Source organism: Aptenodytes patagonicus, chromosome 3 (genome assembly GCF_965638725.1).
Source record: "Aptenodytes patagonicus chromosome 3, bAptPat1.pri.cur, whole genome shotgun sequence".
Lineage (NCBI taxonomy): Eukaryota > Metazoa > Chordata > Aves > Sphenisciformes > Spheniscidae > Aptenodytes > Aptenodytes patagonicus.
The window spans coordinates 105,757,402-105,779,748 of NC_134951.1; the positions used below are offsets into that span (position 1 = coordinate 105,757,402).

General features: G+C 41.8%; 1 protein-coding gene across 2 annotated transcripts in view; it reads right to left on the minus strand.

Annotated features, from left to right (window-relative positions):
- LPGAT1 (lysophosphatidylglycerol acyltransferase 1) overlaps nt 1-22,347 on the minus strand; it is an 83,081-nt gene that overhangs the window by 55,710 nt on the left and 5,024 nt on the right. The window contains exons 1-3 of one of the 2 annotated variants that reach the window (XM_076334513.1): nt 10,735-10,793; nt 10,272-10,413; nt 9,567-9,834 (exon numbers count right to left, since the gene is read on the minus strand). In XM_076334513.1, coding sequence (XP_076190628.1) covers nt 9,567-9,804 — 238 coding nt within the window. In that variant the 5' untranslated portion in view covers nt 9,805-9,834; nt 10,272-10,413; nt 10,735-10,793. Of the gene's footprint in view, nt 1-9,566; nt 9,835-10,271; nt 10,414-10,734; nt 10,794-22,347 lie in introns of those variants that run through there. The other variant, XM_076334514.1, reaches the window with a different exon arrangement.

The window sequence follows — 22,347 nt, forward strand, 5'->3', positions numbered from 1 at the left end:
TAGAAAGTCTTAAAAACAATACTTTAAGTTCTTTTACCACCTTATCCTTCTTCCTAATATTAAGACTAAGCAGTTATCTGCATATGCCTTTTGGATCTAAAAGGCCATGATAAGCAAGGTGGACTAAACATCATCTATCTGCTACTGCCAGATTAACATGTTGCTCCAGAAGCAGCAGAAGTAACAAAGCCTGGTTTCCCAAAAACTTGTCTAACCTCCTTCTCCTCAACAGGCTGGACAAGATATGCTGGCACCATGGCAAACCCAAAACCATTGAAGCACTGGTTGGATATGCAGCAGATGTCAAACAAGACATACGATGGCCAAATCTGCCCGCGCTACCCTCAGCTGAGGCACTAACTTGGGTCTCTCTCTCCTCCGCTCAGCTGCCAATTTTCACAAAACTCACGAGAATACCATTATGTCTGAAATCTGAACCATCTGGTCAATCGCAGACAGATTTGCAAGGAGGCAAATCAGAAGTGTGGGAGGGCTGAGAGAAAGAATAGCTGTTAAACGAGTAGCTTAATCCCATCAGGAAACTATGCTTATCTACATAGATAATAAAATACCCAAGTCACCAAATTACATTAAAATAGTGTTCAATGGCCCACCCTAAACACCACACTCAAACATAACTGATGCTTAATTAACCAAAACCACATATTCTTAATATTAATGGTTTTTCTTCCCCAGTTCTGGCAAGCAAACACAGACACTACAGACTTTCACAGAAACTGCACATGCTTGTAACTTCAGGATGCTAGAAAACAAATGAAACTAAATTAAAAAAAACTCAGACAAAATCCTCCTTTTTGCCACCAAAAAACCACACCCACAAGCACTCATGCCATTGTCCTAATGAATCCACTTTCCAGAACCCGCGTCCTCCCAAACAGCAGCAATGCTGGCCCTTGCTCTTAAAACACCATTTCTATTTTTAGTGCTACATAAGTGAGAAGCAGTAACAAAGCTATTAATCTTTCCTCTCCCCCTTTACTTAAATTACAAAACTGAGGTGAATCTCTAAGCTAGTTTAAACTATCAGACTCCTTAAATAGGGACAATTCCTTGCCTTTTAGAACTATAAAGTTTAAGCAAGAAGTTCTCAGATTATGTTGTATGACTCAAAAGAAGTAAAACCATTGACACTATCCTGCAAAGTCAGTATTTGTGAAAAGACATAATGAAAGTGTTTACGAAAAACCAAAAACACACACACCCCAGGCACTGCTGTCTTATTAAATTTTAAAGACTTTAATTTTCTACCTTCCAATGACACTAAAAGTCCCCTTCTTCTTTAGACAGAGGCAGGGAGATTGCACCTTTTCTACTCTATTCTGCCCAGGAAACAGAATCAGAGTTGTCCAATTCAGTTCCAATTCAAGTTCGGCTGTGAATAAAATTGTTCTGATTTGATGTCAGCTTGCACTAATGAAGCTGTTGACCCTCTTAGAGCCCCTTCTTAACTTTTCAATAGCTTTAAAACAACTGAGACAAAAACAGCAAAGTGCAAAGTTGAACCACTGATATTTTTAATATTATTCTCCATCTTGTTCTTTACATACTTTATAACAGAATGTATAGCTGTGCACTGAGCCAAAACTTTCCGTAAGTTCTCCACCATGATACTATTCTCTTTCCTAAACTGCTACTTTACTTAAATGTTTACTACTTTGGACTGTTCAACTCTGAACAACTTCTGCATTTTGTTGGCTATTCACACAGCTTAAGTACTTCTGAAGTTCTTTACAATTGTCTCTGTAGCTGACAAACTCAAACAGTACGCATACAAAACTTCAGAGGAACCCCACTGCTAAGCTTTCATCAAAATGAACACTGGTCTTTTTATTCCTTTATCAACCAGTTTTCAGTTTATGATAACCCATTGTTCTCACCATACGCTTAGTTTTCTTCTCTAAAGGAACTTTGCAGAAGGTACTTTTCCAGTCTAAACAACACTAACCAGTTAACAAAATAGTAAGAAAAGGTGAAGTAGTTACTTCAGTGACATTTTATTCACATACTAGAGGCCCTATCCTGCACAGGACTGCTCTCTTGAATTGGGGCCATAAGCAGTAGTTCAACAAATACACTAAAGCTGGTACTGTCACCAAAAGATGTAGTTCATTCCTCCTTCCCTTTGCTATTTGTACCCACCACCTTCTTTCATCACACCCACAAAATGAACTGGGTTAGGGACTGTTTTGTAAGTCACCCAGCAAAAAAAGGGGGTGGGTAGTTTTAGTGTGGATCAGGGCCGTGATCCAGATCACCACACAATCATTAAAATATTTGGCTAATAAAACTGAAGCAGCAGTGGTAGGATAAGTCTGAAAGGCTGGGACTGGCTTTCTTCAGTGGCACTCCCTGCTTGAAATGCTTGTCGGGGGAGAGGAAAAAAGAAAAAAAAAAAAAAGCCTCATATGCAGAGTCCCTCACTGCTGTCACGGAACATTTTTAGGAATGCAAACATATTAGCCTTATTTATTTCAGCAACTGTATATACAAATGGCTGGACTATTATCTCAACTGTGGTGACTGCAACAGCAGTGCAATTACATGCCTATGCAATCCCGCATTTGACATGTCATCTTAAGCATTAGAGTTTATATTCCACTGTAATAAACGCAAGCAGATTACATATCTTGGAGCTCTATTTTGGCTCGGTTCACACTGGAAAGTTATACCACTAAGCTTATATTCCGTAAAGGATTTACTAACTACCCTGTCTAATTAAGGTTGCACAACTCTTCCATTTTTAAGTTCCTGTTTTCAGCGTCTTAAAACCTTGCCAAACTAACCTTTGGCAAGACTTCTCTGTCCCTCACACACACCCAACAGAGAAAGGGAAAGTGATACATTCTGTCCATCTGTTTGAGTTTCATTCTAAAGAAGTAATTTCCCAGAACAAAATGACAGAGAAAATAGGTTTTATCCACATTAAACATGCAATTTTTTCTCCAGTTTTCTTGAAAAGCTCTAAAATTTCTATGCTTTAGAACAGTTACATTAAATGAGAATGAGAAATTGCATCTCTGACATAGAGGCATGATCTCTGACATGTTCCAATACAGACGCGATCACACTATTTAAGTGGAAAAAAATTCCTCCTTCATACACTCTGCAAAGAATTTGTGGACAAAGAATTTAACTCCCTAAGATTTTGCTTCTCCAAATCAGAGCTGGACAAAAGTTTTCCTGTAATTATTTCACATGGTTCCTAAAAGCCTGCCACCAAGAAAAAGAACAAGAAAAGGTACAGAGAACAGAGACACATCTCTCAGGTATTCTTAGTCATATCCTTTCAGGCACTCAACCAGCAACGAAGGAAAAAGTAGGATGACTAGCATGAATAGATACACTAAAACCAAAGGTCTAGAAGAACTAGGAGGGATGAAAACACATCCTAAAAATAGCAAACTCAGCCACAAGCAGGCATAGAACCCAGAATTCCCAAAACTTTTGTCTTCCTTTGGCTGTTAGCACATAAGCTAATTCAGAAGCTTCCCACAGCCATTCCTGGACTTAAAAGTAAATAATGACACCTTTCTGTATAGGTGTTCCTCAATAATTTCATCTTTACTATCCTTAGGCAGATGTGACAGATTTGGTATGCTTGCAATAGTTTTTGTATTATCCAGAGTATGTGAAACAGGAGCAGAGACTAATCCACTGTAAAAAAAAAAAAAAAAAAAAAAAAAAAGGATGTAAATAGCAACAAACAACAAAAATATCACTAGCAAAAAACCAACAATGTGTGCTTTTACTCTAAGTTTTGTGCCAGAAGGTAGTAGCTTTCTAAAAATAAAATTCAGAGTGCATTTCAATACCTAATCTTTTGGAACAATCCTTTATAGTTAAATGATACAACAGGAAAATGAAAGATAAGCTTCACTACTTTTGACATGTTGCTGACACTAGATGAACTACAAAGAAGTACGGTAAAGCCTGTAACACATGTTCCAAAAAGCAGATATAGGAATTTCCTGGTGTGATTTTACATATTATTAAAATAGGACAAGGGTTACTGTATAGCACTCTTTACAAACAGACACATCGCTTACACAAAGAAGTTGACAGTAAGTTCACTGTACTCCTTACCTCCTCTTACGCAAAGGCACAATGAGCCTTTGCTCTGAGGCCACAGTAGAAACAGCTCCAACGTCCAACTCATTCAACTCTGACCTTTTCTTATCAAGACAGCTCACAAATTACACACAAACTTCCTCTTACAAACAGCAAAATAAATTCAAAGATCCCTGCTTGATCTCAGCATCACCTACACATAAATCATACACATCAGAAAAAGCTGCATTTAAGCCAGGGATTACCTAGAAACTCAACACATAGCCATAGCATAAACCAAAAATTTCTGTGTGGTATGTTGCTATCCAAATCCACTGAGTCACATCAGGTATTTTTGCACACTCAGAGAACACACAAAACAGGAACAATTTTGTTTCTCCGTTTCACACACTGCCTGACCTCAAAAACATGAGTTGTTTCCCCCACGCCCCTCCCTGCCCAGTCCTCAGAGTAGTAACCAGTCCCGAAAACAAAATATTGCCAGTTAAAAATCACACTGTAGGAACAGAGGAGGGTAGAAAACAACGGCAGGGTTAGAGGCACAGATAAGTCTCCTGAAATAACACCTCCTGCCTTATTTGGGGCAAAAACATTTACTTTATCTCATCTGCTGTTCTCCAGCTTCTGCTGCACTTCCTGCCCGAGGAGAGGGGCCGACTTGTCATGAGAAGCAGCACAGACAGCACATGCTGTCTGCACCGAGGAAGTGTTGTCACAGCAACTCCACCTGTATCCTTTACAGTTCTGGAAGACAAAAATATTCACATTCTTAGAAGATTAGAGGAGTTGAGGCTGTTGACTGATGAAATGGAAACAAAGAAGATTTTGAATTAGAGAAAAAAGAAGTATGACTGATGAAAAAAATTACAGAGTAGCCACTACTTAATCACACGTACAAATCAGCCAATAAATGTTAAATCACTTGAGGGAAGAGGAGGGGGGACACAACTAAAAATCCAAATCTCAATTTTACTCTACTTGGCTGAATAACAAAGAAGGAGGAAAGGGAAATTCTCCTCGCTTGACAAAACTTGACAATTCTCAGACACTCTTTAAATGTCACCTCGCTGGCTGACACAGAACAGTTAACAGGCAATACCTTAGGATTAGTTCACTTTTTATTAAGCACTGCATCATTATGCCAGATTATGCCAGTAAGCATACTCACACCACTCAGACTTTTTTGTGCGTGGTAACAGAGATGTATTGCTCTTCCTTTCATCAGCCCGCAGCCCACCAACCTGTCCAACATTATTGCAAGACTGTGTGTGTTGGCAAGAGGCTGAAACAGAAGGTTTTGACGAGTTGCCCTCTTCACTGCTGGAATATGAAATACTCCAACAAGCACAACTCTCAAGGAAACCCCTTCCCAAGATGCACACAACCCTGCTGACCACATGGAACACCTCTCCCCTGGTGCTCTGACAGGCAAAAGAGCACTGACGGTTGCTGCAGACAGAAGACACTCACCCTCCACCAGCTCCTCCCTGTCCCCAGCCAGAGGTACAGGCTGGGCACACACCACTGCTCCCTACAGTGGGACCGAGCTGTGCGGAGCAGAGTGAAGCACAAGATTAGCATCATGAGTATCAGGACTGCATTGCTAACCGATTACTCTGCTGTCCTAGAGACTTCCAATTGCAATACCACGACAACACTATCACAGGCTAATGCTAACTTCTGCATTTAGACAGCAGGAGAAGACAACAAAACAGTTTGTTTAAGCGTATTTAAGCAAAGCAAGCTTTTCTCTAGCAGTCCTATTTTTAGCGATTTGATTAGATATAGGGATATTAAACTTTAGTCTGCAATAGTTACTTGCCCAAAGAAGTTCAAAACCAGAAGATGGTTGCTTTAAAACTAGTTTCATAGGCGAGCAAGAGGTCATCAGAAAATCACCACCACAGATATGCTCCATCTCCCTCCCATTACCACTAAATAGTGCAGTAGATGTTTCTGGTTTACTTGTATATTAAATGACAAATAATAGTATAGGGGAAAAAAAGGTACTTGCCAACAAAGGATCAAGCACTCTCGAGTTTGCTTTTTTTAGAATGCATCTTCCAACAAATGCAGGAAAATATTTAGAAGTGTTACTCAAAGGTGCCTTTCAAATCACACTAATATGCAGATTCCGAGTGTCCTAACTGAACAGCTCCTACAACGAGAGCAATACGTTGTAGGCCTTTCTGAAAGCATATAAAAATTAAATAACACTGCCAGACTATCTGAACATTTTTCATAAAAAGACACTCAGTTTTCCTTTTCATAAGAAACACTATAGAGTTCAAAAGAACAACATAGTATTTAGATATTATATAGAACAAGATATTTATCATACTCTGCCCTTTAAAAATCAAAGGCAACCAATTATACCCAAGTTCTCTCTCATACTCGCATCTTAAGAAGAAAAAGATTAGGGAAAGGAAGTGACCTTTACAATTTCTCCTCCCATTCCTTTCTTTATTTTGCTTGTCAAGTTATACACTATCTCTTTACATAGCATCAAGTGCATCTGCAAACAGAAGCACCTACGTTTATCAAAAAGCACAGATTAGAGCTGCTGATTTAGACACAGATCATGCAATTTCTGTAACAAATCCTCTAGGATCCTAACACAAAAACACAGGTTTATGTGGGGGTGGGGAGGAGAAGGGCAGACCTAGTTTGTGAGTTTTCCTCAGCTCTTCCAGCTTTATTCAATAAAAATATATCAACAATTACACAACAGCAGCAAAGCCCAGAAGGAAAACCTAGCACTCACCATATTTTCTTCATTCGGTGTTGAGCTCTCTTCTACACATTACATACAAACTTACAGGGGAAAAAAAAGTCCACCCTGAATCTACTTTGCAGGCTGAGTTTAAGTCCCTAATTACAAACGGTTTATGTCACTTCTCACCCAACAGATGACCCAAGCTTGGAAGGGGAAGAAGTAAATAAATTAAAAAACTGAAACACACCTTCAACACAACTGAAGCAGAACACTACCTCCAATTAAAAGACAAGTAAACTTATTTAGCTGGTTACCCTCTCAATCAAGAAGAAAAGCAAAAAAAAAAACCAACTCACCAACTGCTCTGCTACTCAAAAAGAAAAATCCTTAATCTTTTCAATGAACTCACACATACCTAATATCTTGTATTTACTTTTGCAAAGATGGAACATACTGAAGCCTATCTTTGACTCAGTTTTTGGAACTGAAAACAGAAGAATTCTGGAGCAATGTCTCTTTCAGATGCACCACTGCAAGTCTTAGACACCAACTCTAATAAAGCAGTATTTCAGTTCTGAATTAGTTATGTCGTACTCTATAAAAAGAGGGGACCTAGCGACAATCTTTTATAAATCTATCAAGCTGGAAACAGACACATAAATTACTCTGTCTATGTATGTTGAAGCCAGAAAGATACGCTTTCCAGGTTTATTCTGCATGTGGTGGTGAGCACTGATGAGGGTAAAGAAAGAATGAACAAAGAAATAAGCTATTCTTGCTATTTTGTAGCTTTCAGTATAAAACATGTTAACGACTTTGTATCAAATAAAATATATTTAAAGTGAGACTTCGTACAAGCGTTCGCTTAAAATCCTCCCCAAAACAAAAGCCATGCTCTATAGTGAAAAGCAAAAAGAAGGGCCTCCTTACCCATACATCATCCCAGAAAACACTTCTGTGTAGCTGTTTGTAAATGATACTTCAAACAAACATACTAAGACATTTCAAGACTGTAAAACAAAGGATTTCAAATTGTCAAGATACATCAGCAACACCAATCAACAGATGCTTCAGGAAGACTCTAGGATATGCAGATCATGCTAAGACCACTTTCCAAGCAATAGGCAAAAGAAACCACACAGTTCTGCAGTCAGCAGTAAAACTATCCCAAGGAAACTGCTTTCAAAAATTGACAACCATATTGTCATGGGACAATGGCTTGAATTTTAACTAGCACGTTCAATATACACAGCGAATCCCCGGGGTCATATGCTGTATGACTTTAACATTACCATTATGCCCATAAACTTTCCCATTTCCAATTAATAATACACATTACGCCTTGAAAGTCAATCCTTCCTTCTGGAAGGCCTTTGTGCTTTAAGGCATAAAGTAGACTTTTAAAAACATACCTGCCACTGCAAATACTATGTGGACTTCTTTTAATGAGCAAATACAAACATATAAAAAGATTTTTAAAACAGCGCATCTGGAAAAGCTTGAGCTGTACCAGGCAAGGCAATTTTGAAGCAGTGCAACATTGCGACAGTTCTAGCCCCATAGACCAGAATCTAGCTTGCTGCTGCCACCATCTCCTTAAGAAGAACTGGAAGCTCACCTAGAGTATCCACAGAAACTTTGTGCATCTCGGAAAGGCACACGACAGGGTACCAAAAAGGCACATTATCACAGAGGCTTCAGCTCTTGTAGCCTAACAAAAAAAGCACTCCATCTGGGTCAACACTGACTTTCTGACTAATCAGGAGTCTGACCAGACTCCAGAGCTGTGTGCTGCCATTCCTTTTTTTCCTTGTTTACATGGACAAGACCTGTGGATGCAGCCTGGGCAGAAGAGAGGGAAAGAATTTTAGGAGGACTGTTCATATTTTGCACTCAGTAGATCAATTTCCTCCCCTTTCCAAGGTCTAAGCACATACAAAGAATTGATGGCTGTTTTCTTGCACAAAGTGCAGTAGCCAGGATGAAAATCAGTGCATTCAAGGACAAGACTAGAGCCTTCCTTAATATTTCAGTTCAGTCCATCACCTTGATGAGCCTATGAATGCTAACAAGCAAAAATAAGTTCAATAATAACTGCAAAGCAAGCATGCAGAGGGGAAAAAAACCTACAGATTCTGTAATTAGCTCTGCTAACAGTAAACGAAGAGCCATACAGTCGAGAAACATTGCGTATCACTATTTGTATGAAAGAGCTTCCCTCTGTTTCCTTCCATTCTGAAGCAGCAGAAAAGACAGTCACTGTTGCAAGGAATAGAAGACCTACTCTTCTGACACGAGCTTCGTGTCAAACTTCTCAGCCTTATGTCCTGATAGTTTTAAGTGGAGATGATTTAGAGATGCACAGACTTAATAAAGAAAAGTTTGGCTCTATCAGCTACATGCACAGTACGAATCAACTCTCTTTTGAAGAGATGTACCTTTTTCGTGTAATGCTAAAATAAAGTGATCAAGATACTTAGGAAAAATCGTATTTCTGATTATACCAAGACAAAATATTGATTGAGAAACTCTTACTTAGCACATAATAAGTTTGTACCTACGAATTAAAAAAACGTTTCAGTACACTCAGCATCTCAATCCAGAAATACAATGCATCTGTGTAAGAAACCTGAAAGAAAAACATCCACACATCCACTGTATTTAGATATTCCCCTACACGTCCCCATATGAAAACATCTATGTTTTAACACTTAGTTACATCTTTATATTTGTACATTTTAAATTAAGAAGACATTCTTACCTGTATATCCTGCCCACCAGCCCCAGGAAGCCACCATAGCTAAAAGCCACTTAAATAATACTCCTTCGATATACCAGAAGCTTTTGCTATCCAACACTCGGAGAGGCTGCAGCATAATTAAATACAAGACGTAGGACGGAATAGCAACCAGGTTATTGGCGACCATAAAAGCGAACCTGAGGAGTGCTTTCAGACAGGTATAGCCCACCCGCTGGGCCTGCTCTAGAGTCACGGCCATTCTCTTCACAGCGGAGGGCGCGGGACCGTCCTACGGGGAGAGGAAAAACAAGGCACAGGTAGCGCTTACCGAGCGGGGCGAGGCGAGGGTGCCTGCCCGCCGGCCCCAGACCCAGCCCGCTCCCACCAGCTGCCCGCGCCTGCCGCCGCCGTTAGTCACCGGGGAAGAAAGGTACCCCCGCTCCAGGGGGGCACGCAGGAAGCGGCACGACCCTCCAGCCGGCGCCGCAGCGGGGGCCGCCTCACCTCTCCTCAGCGGGCTCCGAGGGACCGTAGCCCGCAGCTCCCCTGAGGGGGGGACACACGCGCGGTCCCAGCCGGCCTCCATCTTCCCCCCCAAAAAAGGTCGCGGGCGCTAAGGCGGCTGCCGCCGGCCTCTGCCCCCGCCCCGGAGCGGCTGACAGGAGCCGGGGCCCGCGGGCGGCGCCGAGGGGAGCGGGCGGCGGCGGGCCCGGCCGCGGGACTCACCTCCGGCAGGGCGGCGGAGCGGCGGCGGAAGCGGCTGGGGGAGCTGGGCCCGGCGGTGGTGGCGGCAGTCCCGGCTGGCGGCGGCTCATGGACCCGGAGGTGGCTGGCCCGGCCGCGGCAGCGCTACTCGCCCTGCGGCTCCCTGCGGAGAGAGGGGGGCGGGCGGCGTGAGCGCGGGGGCCGGCGGGCGGGGAGGCGGGGGCGCCGGGCCGGGCGGGCAGGCGCAGACCGCGGGTTCACCTCGGTTCTCCCGCGCCGGCGGCCGGGCCAGGGCGGGCCTGGCACCCCTTCCCCTCCCTTCCCTTACCCTTCCCCTCCCTGCCTGCTCGGCTCAGCACGGCGCGCCGCGGGCGAGACCAAGCCGAGCCCCGGCCCCGCAAGGACAGGCGGGTGCCGCGGGCGGGGGGAGGACCCTGCACCTGTTGGGGGCGGGGGCCCGGCCCGGCCCACGCAGGGTCCGTACCTCGGCACCGCCGCCTCCGTCCCCGGCGCGGGCCGCCGGGGGTTCATGCCGGCCGCTGGGGCCGCGCTCCCCGCCCCCGCCGGCTGCGTGTCCGCCGTGACCGCCCGCTCGCTCGCTCGCTGCCGAGAAGCGGGGCTGGCGCTGCAGCGAGCGCCGCCCCCCGCCGAAGAGCGCGGGCGGCTGCACCCCCCGCCCCTTCACACACACACGCTCGGCGGCACGGAGTAGAGCGGGCCCCGCCGCTCAGCTGGCGGCTCCCCCAGCCCCCGGGAGCGCCTCTCGAACCGGCTCGCGGGGTACCCCCGCTCCGCGGAGGGGGCAGAAGCAGGGGCTGCTCCTGCGGCGGCCCACCAGGGCTTCTGCTCCCGTCCCGGAGCCCGGCGGGGCGAGACCAGGACGGCCGAGGAGCAGCACAGCCCGGCCCCCCTCGGCGACCTACTGCTTTAATCCCCCTTCGCAGCTGTTTTCGTTAAAGTTGGGTAAACGAGAAAAGTGGAAGAGGGGACACTGTCACAGGTCCCCTCAGCACCACCAGAAAGACTCCTCTGGCCCAGACAGCAACAACACATTTTGTTTCATTGCTGTACTTCTAAGTCCCTTTAACATGCTTCTTATAGATGAACTTTTGCAGCTTTTTCCTTCTCTCTTATCCCTCCCCTGCAGCCACAAACACCATCTTCTGCTTTTAGAAAACCCCTGCAGAGGTCTGTGATCTACGCTGACAGTTGATCCCAGCCCAGAAGCAGCTGAGGGGGGAGACTGTACAGCCCCCTCCACAAAACCGCTCCAGGGTAAGGAATTTTTGCCTTCTGTGCAACTGCATCATCCCTTGTAGCGACACAGGACTGTTGCCTCTCGTCTGTTCACTGTGCCTGTCGGACACAAGTCTGCTCCTGTCTTCTCTGTAACCCCTGTACAGGCTGTGGAGGAGTACTGTCAGACCTCCTTCAGCCCTCTCCAGACTGACCAGGCCTGGTTTCCTCAGCTTAGTTCAACTATTATAATACCCACACGGAGCAGAAGGGCTTGTGCAAGTGATTTTAACTCTGTTTGGATTCTTAAGGAATAGAAGCAGATGAAAAAAACAACTACACCTTAAGAAGGAGACATGCTAGAAGATCTTTTGTGCTGGAAAAAACCCAAACACTTTAAAATTGTGATACTTAAACTGAAAAACATAGCTTTCACATACAAACTATGCCATGCGTAAAGCTAGTCCACTGTTTCCTAGACAATGAGTCTTCAGAGATGACTGTACCATCAACAAAATTAAATCCCACCCTCCATTCCAGGAAGAAAACAAAGTTGTTATTGCAGATAAATTTCATTTGAGAATTTAAAAATGCAAACAACCAAATAATGCCATCATGTTCTATTTGAGCAAAACAAAACAAAACTGCTGACCTTCTTGACAAAAAGGACACATCTTGCATAAGTGTTACCAAGTCTGGGTTTTTTTTTTTTTTTTTTTTCCTATCTATGTTATTTTTATTACTAGGTTAAATCTGACAGTTGCATCAGTAATCATTATGGAGTCAGCTTGAGCTGTTCTGAAGTGTTACCAGCTTCAGCAAGACAATTTTTAGGCCATAATTAAAGTTACATTTTAATTTTTACATCCCAACAGCAAAATGAAGCCTTGTTTATATATTATTCCAAGATGAAAAACGTGAGTTATAATTAATTTTTATAAAATTTGGTATTTCTTAATAATTTTATTCACACTGTACAATTTGGAACAATATTCTCAAATCTGATGCATCAAAATGAGGGACCGCAGAAATTATGTTAGACAACTAATGAATTAGACGATTTATATTGCAGAAAGAAATTGCACATGGGGAAGCAAGCATACAAAGCATTCTTTGTCAGAGTGACTGCCTTAACGCTTAGGAAGCTGTGGTTTAGCATTTTGCTGAATGAGCTAGTAGCAAAGACCCACCCCTACTCCTCATTTCCTGGCCTTCACATGGACAACCCAAGCCCTAGGAAGCGTGCACAATGAAATACCCCTTACGGATCTTGAGAAGCCTGCTGCCTGTCATCCAGTCTGAGCCTCTGAAGAATCCTTTCTAGTATAAAGTAACACGTACGTGTATATATGTGCCATTACTGCAAACAAAAAGAAGGAAACAACTAAGCAGCAGAAATTTTTTTTCATTTGGTCAATAACTGTTAACGCTGGAGCTCAGAAGTTTCACAACTGGTTTTTGGTTTTGATTTTTTTTTTTCCATCTGATTTCTGGAAGCAATTCCTCATGATCTCTGAGCTTCATGAGCTTTCATTATATATTTTGTCATTTTTCTATTATAAATGCAAAAAAGGCAAAAGATTAATATAAGCAACTCTCAATTTGTGGCCTTTTTAACCATTTCTCTAAAGTTTACGTGTTTTTTGACTGAATACCCCCCCTGTAACTATGTCTTTTCAGCCTCGCAGAAATACTGACAGGGATGTCACTACTGATCACTGTAAAAATACATTTTAGTGTGCTTATTAACTGGTAGATACAGATACTAACATTGGTAATATTAGGTGATTAACTGATGTCAAGGACTGCTGGAGCAGATAATTAAATATTGGAGTTGGCTCCCACTCACCTCCAAAAAAACCTACAGACCAAAAAACAGAGAAAAAGAAGGTTAGACTTATTCTTGCCTATAAGAAGTAAAAACATGTTATTACTGAGGTGGCGATGCTACACAGTAATAAACAAAAACATCTGTTACATTCAGTTACTTTAAAAAGTTATCCTAAACAACATATAGGTTATTGCAAGGGATCTGCACAGTCTGGAAGATTCTTAATTCACACAGGTTGGATTTGATCACTGTATCTGGCTGCAAGGTTCAAGCCAGGTTTTAGTCATAAACTCCTTGAGAAGATTTTGAAGAAGATAACATTTTTTGTCTCTGAGTACACTTCAAGATGTGATTAGCCACTGTCATTCTCTCATGCTGCCGTTCAATGGCACGTATTTGCATTCCAACTTTGCCGTAGCGTTAGAGCTGCTTGCAAGCAAGGCTGTGAGGAGAGAATGCATCGCAGACATTCAAGTAGTCCATGAGTCAGAGAGGCATGGGTAACCATAATGAAATCCAGGTTCAAAGCTGTAAACACCAAACCAACTAAAAGATTTGTTTCTGGAGTTCAGAAACAGCAAGTTTTGGAATGCTTTTGAACCTCTGTCTGGGTCAAAGATTGGGAAATAAAAAAAGCTGCTCGTTTGTCCCAACCAGATTCAGTCAGTTCTCCCTGCTTGCTTTCCTTGTAGCAAACTGAAGTCACAGAGGCCACATGGTCAGAGGAAAAAAAAAAAAGGGTTAGGAGGATGCACTCGTGTGCTGATGACACTAAAACCAAAATTGCCTTTAAAAATCATAAAGGCCTGTCATACAGAGAGCGAAGACAAGAAAATAGCCTGGGAAACCGCAGAAATTCTACAGAGCAGAAAACAACTACCATCTCCAACCTCTCAGAAATACAATTTCCCAAGTAGCAAGTTGCTCTAAAATTTTATAAAAAACAATACTATGACAGAAAAGATGAAAGTAGACAAAACTGCCGTGAGGAACTACAAAGATGGGAGCATGTGCAGAGCACAGACTGCTGGAAGATGCATAACATGAAATAGGGCGTGTACTCAAGGGAGCATAAATCCAGAAAGCATCTCAAGTGAATTAAGTAGTTAGCATGGATTTAGAAAAATAACAGTTTAAAGAAGCACCAAGAAGAACTTAACTACATTTTCTATAGGCTGCAATAAAGAAAGAAGGGAAAAGAACCGGTCAGGAAAAAAAAAAAAAGGAGGGGAGGAAGTTGTGGGCCCTTCAAAAAAAGGGAAAGATATAATTAAATTTTAACCTCCAATTCTGAGCTGCTTTACAGAGTGTAAAATACCCTGGTGTGGAGGATTTTTGCATTGCTGTCTTCAGAACATTAAGCATTTCATTCATTTTTACAATAACAGTTAAATCTTCCAAAATATTCTGTAACAGTAGTTTCCATTATGTCCTCTGTATGAGAGGCAAAGTCACCTCCATTCTCCAAGTAAATTCTTAAGTTTAAAGGACGGTATCAGTCACTCCATCTCTACCAGCTGTACCTCAGGAGGAACGGAGGAAACATGCTTGTTAAAGTCCCTTGATCTTCAGTGGCAAGCTGTTCTTACATCCTCTCTCTTACTCATCCAACAATAGACCAGGCTTTTAAAAAAACTCTACTTTCAGTAATCTTTTAGATACGTGAGTTCCTTTTGAAGACTCACATCCATTTATCACACACAAAATGCAAAACCCAGGCCATTTTCCCTTTCTGATTTTTCTCTGGGAAGTAAATGTTATCAAACTATTTGACCTTTCGGTCAAAGATGCTTTTATTTGCATCTTAATTCTTTTAAGGACACTTCAAGGTAACATGAAGGAGCCGTTAAAATGGAAGTAAATTGTGGCATTGACTTTAACACTTGTTACATTCCTGTATTTATGTAAAAAGGCTTTAACTGACCTGACACAGGGGTCAGCCCCCTCACAAGCTCCCTTCCCTTGCCCCCCCTCCAGATCCCACATGCAGTATCCCTCAACCAAGATCAGCCAGCTGCAGACAAGTCAGCCTTGCCAGTTCCTACGGTTCTAGCATACAGTTGTCATTTTTGTTCATTTTCTCTAATATTTTAAGCTCTTGGATGAGAGCATAAGTTTTTTCACATTAAAAAAAATTATAGGCCTCGGAGAAAATATGTCACAAGTGTGACCAAAAATTTCAGGCTCATGATAAATGCACGCTTCGCCCCCCCTCCCCTACCAGCTTGAGTTGACATCAGACCGCAGACAGCGTTGGTTCTAACAAGACTGCAGGATGCCAAGTTAAGGTCTTGATCTGTTTTAGGGCCATTTTTTTCCTGGGTGAAGGTGGCAAAGAGGATTTCCTGGTTTTAAACAAGCTACCTATATAAACACACAACCAAAGAAACCAAAAAGTAATTGCTAGGGTAAGAGGGACTAAACAAACAGAAGGTATTTCTCCTGAGTAAATGAAAATAGCATTGAAGTAGCTGTGTCATGTTGTTGGACCCCAAATTTGTTTTGTATTTTTTTAATTAGGAATCAAAATATTACGCAAGTTAGATTGTGACATAGTTCTTCAAGTTAATATTTCATTCCAAAATTTTTGTAAGCCTAAATGAGACCAAGTAAAGATTTTATAACCAGGTATTACTGCATTTGTAATTTTGCTCTAGGGAATTTTATACAGTTAGACATGGACAGAAGAACAAACTTTAACTCCAGTGAGGAAACATCCCCTCACATTCCACTCCAGTGCAATGCTTCAAATTCCGTCCAACAAAGTAAAAATTAAAATTCGACACACAGCTTCTGGGGAGAGCAAGCCGAGCCATAGCCAAGGAGGCCGTACGACATGGAAGACACAGCTACGCTAAATCAGTACAAGTACACATTATCAAGTGTGCTACCGGGGAAGAGAGAAGACGACTCCCATCTAATGCTGGGTCTGGCTATGCTCCCATCACTGTCTAGTAAATCCTGCAGCAAAACGGATCCCTATACAGTGAGAAATCTCAAGAACACGTGTACTGCACTCTCCCTGGTCTGCACTTCAGATTGAGCTCATCTGTTGGATTACCGCTGCCCCATTTAACTGGCCAACATAGTTGGGCACTCTCTAGGGGAATGTATTTTTGTCCCATTTGATAGCTAATTCTTATTTACCACGTGTTTTACAATGGTTTCCTGAGGCGAAGGCAGTGTCAAAATACGTTTGTGTCCATACCCAGCAAATCAAGTGATAGTTCAAACTTTTTCAGGTGGAGATTATGTTCTAAAATTTAGAAGTACTCTTTTATGCTTTGTCAAGGGTTTGTTTCTAACTATTTTTGGACACGTTTATTTCCTTTGTAGCACAAAAGCAGTGTGATAACCAGTATGTGCTACTTTCACCACAAAGAATCTAAAGAGACTCTAAGTATAAGCTACAGAGGGGGACCAAGCCATATGATGCTTCAGTCAAGGCTATCCTGGTCTCTCAAAATAATTTGGGTAGATTTATGTCTGAATGTACTTACTCTTTCTACAGCATAGCAAGACCAAATCAAGGAAGTTTGGAGCTGGATGAGAACAGCACACTCATCTTTTGTTCATGACCTTCACCATTTGTAAGAAAGGTGAAAAAACAGAATGCATCCCATTTGAACAATCTGCCAGTTAATCAAGTCTAGCAGAAGGTGAGGTAGATGTAACCATCTCTCCCTTTCTTCTACCAGCTATATGCAAATTTCATAATTTTCCACTTAGGCAGAGCTTGTTAGCCTTTACAACAGTGCCACTCTTGGATTTTCCATCTTAATCTGTTTTACATAAAATGTATACATCATCTTTATAAATTTTTTGGTTGCTTTTGGTCTAGCATATCAGGAATATAAGCCCTCTTGTTGCAGCTACATGTTCTGTAACTCTCATGCAGATCCGGTAAGATTACTTGTAATGTATTTCACAGTTGTCTAAATCAGTATCACCTTCAAACATGGAGAGGTGAGCTCAAAAAAAAGTTAGGTTTTAAACAGCTAAACCCCTCAAAAGATATTTCAATCTCCTTAAAGACGCAGAAGTTAACTTGAAGTTCCCTTTTCTGGCTACAATTTTCATAAGGGTGTAAGATAAGCAGGAACTTAGTACCAACCATAGAGGGACAATGCCTTGAGTCTCAGATTTGTGACTTTGTTTGTTTCAACAAAATACACATTTTGATGTGACTCTCAACATTGCAGTAATCTAATATATACATCTCCCAACAGGAAAAAAAAAGACCCTGTTGTTCCTGCTATTACAATGCCATTTCATACCGTACTAAATTTTCCCATACCAACGCCTGTAACTGTGAGCTGAATAATTCAGATGTTTTGAGGTGTTTAATTTCTCATTAAAACTAAGCTGAAGACTTTGACAGAGACCACTTATTAAAGATGGGTAACAGATACACCGCAATGCAACCAGATGGTCAGCGAGCAACACTTTTATTTGTTACTGTATGTAATGTGTTTCTGCCATACTGTGTCTGTCAATCAATGGGCAGCTTAAGTAGAGCACAACAAAGCTGGGTTCTCATCTCAGTCACACAGGTGTTTTTCACCCATTGACACTACTGTCACCAAGGTAAGTTTGAGCTGCAGGTTTGCTTTTGGTTTGTCTGGGGGTTTTGGTTTTTATTGCGTTTTTTTTGTTGTTGTTGTTTTGTTGTGTGGTTTTTTTTTTTTAAAGAAAGGAGCTCTAGAGTTACAACTAGTTATTGAATCTTTAATCTCTGTGTTAGTTTGGTTATGAAATCTTTTATCCATGACACACTGATTTAGTTCAATCGTATCTACAGAATCGTATCACTTCAGGCAATGATGATATGCTGATTATATATAAGCTTGCACTTTGCAAGATTTTTTTATAAGCCCATAAAGTTTGCATATGGAAGCATGGTACAAACACAAAGATGAAGCCAGCCTGTCTTTAGGCAGATGGGCCTCCTAACATTTTCTAGCTATCACACTGTTTTGCTATTAGCCATTTCAAAAACACAAATGTAGTAAAAACAGGGACTTGACTGCACTGAATTAATCTCTAATATTTTTCTCCATCTGTACTGGCAAATTTATGGTCCTGATCATAAAGATCACATGCTGTGAGGTCAGTCATCAGATGAAGCTCCTATTGTCTTCAAACTCGTTCAAGTTCATTTCAAGTCAACGTTTACCAGACTGACTGACTTGGGTTTTGGTGAACTCTTATCAACATCCAGTCAGTGTCTGTGGATCAAGCCACAAACACAAGAGAACTAAATAAATACTTATTGCTGTTAGTAAGATGATTCTCACACTTAAATCTCTAGTGAATAGCTTGTTACAAAATTAAAGAGGTATTCAGACTACTTTATCCTTCTTATGTTTGTTGGATTCTATATCATTACAAGCTAAAATTAATATTGATGTTTCAGAAAAGTGGTGTTTTTTCTAGTTGAAAAAGAAAGTAGAGAGTCCAACGTAACAACAGCCACCTTTGTGGGGGAGTCTATTTGTCCATGTGCTGAATTCCAGCAACTTCAAACAGCACTGTGCAAAGTGCAAAGATCCATCCCATTTGAGCTGACTGAAGAACTGGGGACAAGCTATCAGGTCCGATCCAAGGTCCAGTGAGAATTTCTAGGAAGTAGGTATTGTAAAATAAATACCATCACTGAAATTGATCAGGACCAAGGTCTATTAAAAAAAACCAAAACAAAAAAACTACGCTTCATCTTCCTTCCCTCAATTTAGCACAGCATGCAACCTCTCCTTGCCTTATGATGCCACATGCAGCTTTGCAACTCTTTTGCTTAGCTTCCTCAAGACTATGTTTAACTTGGTTACTGAAAGAAGGTAATGATGAATATGTCCATGCTGCAAGCTAGTTAGGCAGTTTTTGCACAACCTGAAGTGGACTGAATAAATAGTGCAGCACTGGGAAATCCAAAAGAAGTCACATCGTAATTTGCATTTAAGCTACATTCACCCACATCCTCTACAGACTCACTACCTGCTTGTTTCATGGCTGCAAATCAATACTGCTGTCTCTCTGCTGAATGTAGTAGAATACTGTTGTCCGTTGTTAACAGCAATTAATCATTTCCTTGGGAAAAGTTCAGTTAAAGCTACTGTTGGCATTGGTTAATAGGTAATCATCAATTAAGTTAGATAACACTATTAGGCATTAAAAGGTAGCCTTTTTTTTTTTTTCTGTCCAGAGTTAAAGGTGTAGGAGGAGGTTGAATTCCTTATACATCTTAGTTGTAGTTTCACATTGTTTATCATCCTAAGCCAGGGAAAGTCCCAACATGCATCGGAGGGAGAGGAAGGGAGGAGGCTGCATTACAACCACCATGTCATATGATTGGCATCAACAAGGCGGCCCCTTCCCGTCCTCCCCACAGCAAATCCAAGCTAGGCCACTTTATCCTGATTTATACTAGCCAGCAGCAAAGACTTAAGCAACAGTCATCATCAGTCAAAGAGGAATTTTAATCTAGAGAGATGAAAGTAATGCTTTTATATGCTTCTTACCACAGACATCCAAGACCAGTTTCCTTAAGTCTGTGCCACAGCACAAACATGTTTGTAAGGGACTCACACTCCATGTTTTCATGCCACAGAGTCAAGTGCTGCCCAAAAGCTCCGAAGGTTGGCATGTGCAGTAAGTGCTGGACATTGTTCTTCCTAAAATACCACAATTGTTTATCATTAGTGCTATTGATGCATTTCAACTTAATAAAATGTTATAAAAGCCATTACACCATTGTTAACTGTGGCTAAGAAAAGCAATCCTAATGGCATGGATGAATCCAGCCAGACCACGAGGGATTACATGGCTTGATTTGCTCAGCCTAAGTCTCATAACAAAAAGGCAGAAGGAAACAAAACTAAGGTTTCAAAATGATCAAGACATAACTGTAATACTACTTTTGCTTAGATTTATTAATCTACCATGTCTTTAGGAAAAAATGATTAAAGAACATAAAAACACAACAGGAACTCCCTTTACTACACAGAAGCGATGCAAGGGGAAAAGAAAAAACCTTTTCAAACTTCTGCTAAACTATTATCCCTTTTCCCCCGTATACGAATACTCTGCCCTCAATAGTCCCAGTTTCACTGAGCTCCTTTGGACACACATACACCCTTGTCAATCCCACTTGGCCCAGGCTGTGGCTGATCCAACCTACCAGTGTATTATGCCTAGTGCCTCACACTACCTCAAATGCAACACTTTCACTAAGGTCCCAGCTTTCACCTCTTAGCGCTCTATAGCCCCAAGGGTTTGAATGGAAGCTGGGGCCAAAAGAGCCCAGAGCAGGAGGAAGCAGAACACGGCCTGTCTGATGGCATATTGCATAGGACATAATACCTGCAGCATACTTACACCTGGACACTCACCACATTGTTCAGATGGGGATGCATCCCCGGCTTTGAGAGTTAAAAAATGGTAGTTAAATTAAGTTGAGATTGATAAATGAAGTCTGGTTATTGGTATAACTCAGGCCTTTCTGCTTGCTTCCACTAATAATTGTCAAGACTGACAGACAGTAGTGAAAGCCACTATAATTAGATTTTGGGGGGGAGGAGAAGAGGAAACAGGCTGATGTGCTGAGTTTCTGAAAAATTATCAAACAAGATGCGACTTGTGTTAATGCTGAGTGGTAAAATGATACATCACAGCAAATTCAGTATCATAGAACCATAACTGCTTATCACACTAAGCTGTGAGAACTTTGTACTGACTTAATTGAGGTCAAGATTTAATTGCATGTGTTTTAGATAACATTTCTAAATGGCAGCATCTGTCTAAAGAGAAGACATTAATTCAAACCTTTTAGGCCAAAAATTTACAGAGAAGCTGAAAGTTCCAGTCAGAGCAAAAATATGAAAAAAGTAAAAAAGTTATCTTGTCATAAAATGGGTCTTGATTGGCAAACTGTAAGTAAGGATCAAACCAGTAATATGCTGGAGAAATAGCTAGATAGAGCAAAAGTGTAGGCTTAGGTATTTAACCTACTGTTCAATGTTCTTCTCTCTGTACTTGTGCGTTCCAGGGAATTCTTGCCTCCCGAAACCAGCCTAGCATCCTTTTTTCCATTGTTAATACTCAGTGATAACTGGAGTTAGACCCTTATTAAAGCAAAGCTGGTAAAGATAAACACAGAAATAAAATCCAGCAGTTGAAGAACAAATTGTATTGGGATTTATCACAGCTTGTTAGTAAGGATTCTCAAGCTTGAGTGGTGAAGAAACAGGACATACTATGGGGTGGTACTTTAATTCCAGGCTATCTTGGTGCCTGAGATCACCAGCTGACAGCCTACTAGGGAGCAACCCTAGCTAGAGCAATGTCTTGGACAGGGGAATCTGCATGAGAATCTACCATGCCCAGCTGTTTCTTTTCCTGAAGGCAGGGAGGAGTGGAAGCAGAGGCTTGACACCTTCTAGTGCCACATCAGCTACTGCTGTCTCAAGCTGGGGTGGAGGCCGGTAATTTGGAGTATTGCGAATTGTATTGCACATTCCATTCACTACAACACACACTCTTATTGTGGTAACTTCTGTCTCCGAGTGGAGGTAGTATAGGAGTTTACATTCCTTAGATATTGATCATCTCTCCCCTAAGGATGGGGTAGACATTAAAAAAACAAAAACAAAAAACAACCCCAAAAACCCAAAACACCACCAGTCATTAGATGAGGCCACAAAAACATTCCCTGGGCTCCACTCCGATAGATGGCAGAGGCAGAAGCTAGGACTGCCAGCAAGCATAAGATATTCGTGTTCCAATCAATAGCAGAAAGGCTCACATTCCAGGTGAGGAAATGCACTTGCATCTCTGCTATTTGTTATACTGCCAACCACCTTAACACTTGCTCCTAGCCGTTAACTTTTCCTAATGAAGTGTGAACATGGAAGAGAGCAGCCCTAACACAGCCTGGTCAGGCAGAGGCTGTTGCTCACTGTAAAGCAGCAAGGGTGACCCCACCACACACATGCACATTATTTCCTAGCTCCCTCTGCTCTTCCTTCTCTGACA